This window comes from Corvus brachyrhynchos, unplaced genomic scaffold (genome assembly GCF_000691975.1).
Source record: "Corvus brachyrhynchos isolate BGI_N302 unplaced genomic scaffold, ASM69197v1 scaffold70, whole genome shotgun sequence".
Classification (NCBI taxonomy): Eukaryota; Metazoa; Chordata; class Aves; order Passeriformes; family Corvidae; genus Corvus; species Corvus brachyrhynchos.
In genome coordinates, this window is record NW_008236217.1 from 8,704,748 (window position 1) to 8,709,651 (window position 4,904).

The following is a 4,904-nucleotide window of genomic DNA, read 5'->3' on the forward strand; positions in this document are numbered from 1 at the left end:
AAGGATACAAGAGGCCCCAATGCCCACGGGGAAAGAGAGGGCTCTGCTGCTTGAGGCACCCACTCCCCCTCGACCTCTGCCAGCAGCCTACTGCTGCAAAGCACGAGTGTCAGGTGAGGCACTGGGCATCTCTTTGCCACCCCTCCACTTCCTCACTGTTTTGCTTTTCAGTCTACCTTGACCAAAAGCAGGGGGAGGCTGGCTCTGTTCAGCACCATCAGCACCAGCTGCCTCAGCAAAAGAGAGTTTTGTCCACTGACTAGCATGCCGGCATTCAGGGGAGATGGGGCTGAGCCCTGAGGGGCAATGTCACCCTCACTGCAGGCCACCAGCAGCCTCAGAGCCAGAGCAGCTCACTCAGTGAGCACCCAACCCCAGATGACATCCGTGAGGCAGGATCTGGCAGCTGCTGCAGAGGCAAACCCTCAGCAATGCTGCAGAAGAACAAAAGAAATGCAGCAGTGGAGTGGCTGATGGCAGTAAACAGAAGAACCCCCCAATCCCCCACAACTGGGACAGGGGAGATAAATACACTGCAGGCTCAGAGGAGGCTCCCACTCTCAGCAGCAGCCTGTCTGCACAGCGAAATACTGCAGTGAAATACTGAGTCCCACCTCCCCACCAGAGGGTGGCATCCAGCTCCACGACTGTTCCAGGTGGGAAACAAGGTGAGTGTGTAGGCAGCAGCTCTGCCCAGGGTACATAAAACAACCTACACAGCTGCCAGAGAGGCCTCCAGCTCCCTTTCACTGGCCCTGAAGCCTCCAGGCTCAAGCTGAAGCCCTGGCTGGCCCCAGCTACAAGCTGCAAGCCCTTTGCAGAGACAGGGGTTTGGGGAGGGGAGCAGAGCCCCCAGGCAGCTTTTGGCTGCAAATCTTGATGTAAGCATATGAACAGATGCTCCCTCCTGGAGAGAAGGATGCTCTCCTCCAGCCCAATGAAGAGCCCGCATTGTGTAGAGTGGGAGGACAACACAAACCCAACTCAAAAACCAGACAGCAAGCTGAGGGCAGGGTTTGAAGAGGGTATGGTGAAGGGAACTGGGCTGTTCTCTGCCCCGCACCCCCGTGGAAGCCAAAAAACACCAGACAGACATGGGCACAGGACAAAATTAAAACAGGAGGCCTGGGCTTCATAAGCCCTCAAAAAAATACCTACATCTACAGACCTCTCCCTTTCCCTCCCCCCCCAACAAGACACTGAGCACACAAGACTGAGAAGAAAAGTCACACAATATCACACTACGCTAGGAAAAACACACAGAGAGCCCTACCCAAAGAGGGAGGCCCCAGGGAGGCACCAGAGCCTGGAGCCCCCCAGAGAGAGAGGCGTGCAAGGAGACCCTGGTGAAGGGCTGCTGCCGAGCCATGAGGTAGTGCATCTGCAGGCAGCAGCTCCTCAGCATGCTGCCCTCGCATCCCTGCTGGCCCTGCACCAAGCCCTGCCCAGAAAAGCCCGGTAGCATCCTTCACGCCTTGCTTGCCCAGGGCAAGACCTTGTTCTTGAGACTGGAGGGGTTTCTGCAGGCTGGAGGCCAGGATCAGAGGGAAGCACAGCTCTTGATAGCTGAGACTCCTCTACACACCCTCAGTGCAGGCATCAGACCGGCTGCCAACGGCTGTGTCTGTTTACACAGGGTGGGGAAAAGGAAAAACAATACACCCCAAAACCAAAGGCTTGGAAAGAAGAAAGAAGCCCACCCAAGAGCAAAGCATTAGCACCGTTCAAACAAAACAACAGCACAGAGAGCAGGGGAAGAGGTGTGAGGGAGGAGACACACAAACAAAAACCCCAGCGCCCAGCAGGCAGCACCCGTGTCCCACAGCACAAGCACCTGTGCATTGCCTCAGTGGGGACCAGGTGCTGAGCCCAATGCTGGAGACATGCAACAGCGACCTGCTGAGGCAGATTCTGGGGAACCACCCAGTGGGCAGCTGGGGAAAACAAAACCCAGCAGGAAAATGAGACACCAGCAATCCCAGCAAATCCCCACGGCACACAGCCATCTGCTGGGAGAGTCCTCGTGCCCCACTCACAGCCCCTGGGGCTCCCAGGGAATCAGACACCACCACACAGGCACTCTGCCCTGTTGGCACAAGTTAAAAGAGAGCAGAGCAGGTGTGGGGAAACAGCACGAGAGCACCCAGGGCCTCAGGTACCTGAGTGGGAAGGGGGATGAGAGCAAAAAGAGGCACAGGCACCAGGACAAGGGGTACCAAGAACTAGCTCTGGTACAGGCACCAGTGTGAGGCTGTGAAGAGAGCTGCAAGTGTGTTGGGACAGTGGGTGTGCTTCTGCACACTGTGTGCTAGTACTGTGGGTCTGAGTTGCCAGGGAAGGGAGACCCCACCTCTTCCAAGTAGCAAAAGAAGAGAATAAATATAAAATCTCAGAGCAGATTTCCCCCAGGTAGTACGGTACTAAAGGAGGCTTCTCCCTCAGGTGGACTGATGGAGGCATCCCACAGTGTGCTCTGCAGTGTGTGGCTGCTTCTAGCTCTGCCTCAGCTGAGAAGGTTGCCCTGTTCCTGGGCTTGTGTCAGACTGTCTTTGCGATGTAAGTGGTGCACCCCCATCCTCTTGGGGCTGCGGTGTGGCCGACTGAAAGGAGGCTTGACCCTGCCTTCTCCACTTTCCTCTTGGGCACCTCCTTGGCTGCTCTCCTTGTTTCCCTGGAGCAGCATTTCTCTCTCCTCAGCTGGGCTCTCAGGTAAGCCAAGATCTACGTAGTCCTTGTGCTTCTCTGGTGAGGGGCTTTCAGGCTCAGCAGTGCCTCCGCTGCTTTCATGCAACAGCTTCTGGGCTTCATCCTGGGAGAAATCTGTACCATAGTCTGAGGAGAAATGGCTCCTGCGGGCTCTGGACTCGGTGCTGTCTGTGTCCACGCTTGAGTCCCGGCTCACGGTCCAGCTGCAGCTCTTAGCAGACTCCTCACCATCCGAGTAAGCTGAGGCTGCCCTACCCAGCTCCTGCATGGAGCGGCTGAACCTTTTCTGGAGCTCAGGGGCTGTGTCACGGCTGAAAGCAGTGCGGTTCATCAGCACTCGCTCTGAGGTGGGGGGTGCCTTATCCACAAACATACGCTGCCAGTTAGCCAGCAGGTCCTCCTCAGAGCTCGCAGAGCTGGCAAAGGCGCTCGGGATTTGGGGAGGGCTGCTGAATGGGCTGCTCTGGGAAGAGCCGTGAGCTCTGGCTGCTTTGGGGGACTGCTGACAGGAACAGCTGGAGGCTGAACGGCGCCCTTCTGAAGCAGGGCTGCTGGGGAGTGTCCGGTGCCTGTCGCAGCTCTCATCTTCACTCTGTACCAGGCTGAGAGAGATGGCCTGGCGCGTAGCATATGTACAGTTGGGCAGGGGGCTGTTCTTTGGGATCCTTACCTTGTCCTCAGAGAACTCAATCACTTTGCGCCCTGGGTACATAGGATGGGGAGGTGAGGGAGTAGGGTATGGGCTTAGCTTCTCAAAGGCAGGCACCTCCTCAGGCACACTTTCTGCACTACTCTGCAGCTTGCAGCCACCATTCTGCTGTTTCCCCACATCTCCTCCCTCCTTCCCCGTCTGCCCTGTGCTGTTGCAGGCATCAGGAAGAGCTCCGCTCATGTCCACATGCACAAAGACATCCTCAGCCATGGGACAGTTACCACTGCTAGACTTGGCTGAATTCAGAACCAGAGATTCTGGTTTCTCCAAGACTCTGGCGATGACAGAGGTGGGCACAACATCAGATGGAGCCAAGGTGTGGGCTGCTTCTTGGCCAGGGCCTGCAGACTCCTGAGTGCTGTGCAAATGCTTATTCACCATGTCCTGCAGCTCATAGGGAAGCTAGGAAGAAGAAAAAGGACATTAGAAGGGGCTGCCACACAAGCCATTTAGTTCCACATAATCTGCCTTTTCCAACCAACCTACATGTGTATTTTGTACTCACTATCTTGACCCTAACATTCACCTACCTTGCCTTCGGAAGGGTATCTTTTTTCAAAGTAAACCTGCCCCATGAGCAACTAACAAGGCTCTCTAGCTATCACAGCAGTCATGCTCGTTCTAGGCCATGGTTCACAGGCCCCATTTGGCAAAGTGAGCAGGTAAAGACAGCATGTGGGCTCAGTCCCACATGCCTGTGAGCACAGACATAAGGCCCATCCAGCACATGCCAGGAAGGGGTCAATTGATCTGTGGAAAATCAGCTGGTGGTTGCACTGAAGTGACTCTACAGCCCCCACTGCTGAGATCCACAGTGCTCCCTGAATGCGTAATTGCAGCCATGCTGCCTTGGCAGCCTGCCTGCAGACCAGGATCGATGCCTTCCCATGTTCCTACCAACTCCACCACGTCACCCCGCTTCCTCACTCTCTCAATTTCAGAGAGACAAACATTGGGCTTATTACCAAAGTTTTTGAACTGGGGTCTCACCAGCAGGTAAGCACTACCCCTTGTCCTGCAAATGGGCACTAATGCTCTCCCCATTACTCTGCCAAGCTGCCCTCATCTTGGTCACCCCACAGGCAAGTGCAGCATGAAGCGGAGAGCAGAGCTCCCCAGGCCACTCAGTGGCATAGCAACATCTGTCCCATCACAGCCAGAAGGAAACTGCACCCACATCTGGGCATGCAGGGTGCATTGCACAACAACAGCTGGCTGTGAGGCAGGCTGTCTGCACAGCTGGTCAGCACCAACCCCCCTCCAGTGGCAGCCATGTGGAACACAGCGCTCTGGGGGGCAGAATTCAAAGCTCCAGAGAGGGGGGGACAGCTGGGAGAGAGGTCAAGGTTACCCCAGCAGTAACTGATACACTGACCTCAAGAGTGCTAATTTGAGACACCGTGGGGGAGGGTGACATAGTGGTCACCTGCTAAGTTAAAAAAGACAAGCACGTAGTTTTGCTGAGAGGAACACAAAGAAGGGAAAG

General features: G+C 55.7%; 1 protein-coding gene across 3 annotated transcripts in view; it reads right to left on the bottom strand.

Annotated features, from left to right (window-relative positions):
* Positions 1–1,214: 1,214 nt before the first annotated feature.
* Positions 1,215–4,904, bottom strand: part of TJAP1 (tight junction associated protein 1) — a 39,199-nt gene continuing 35,509 nt past the window's right edge. For all 3 annotated transcript variants that reach the window (XM_017746319.1, XM_017746311.1, XM_008643334.2), the window contains one exon: positions 1,215–3,820. In XM_017746319.1, the coding sequence (XP_017601808.1) occupies positions 2,504–3,820 (1,317 nt within the window). In that variant the 3' untranslated portion in view covers positions 1,215–2,503. The remainder of the gene's footprint in view (positions 3,821–4,904) is intronic.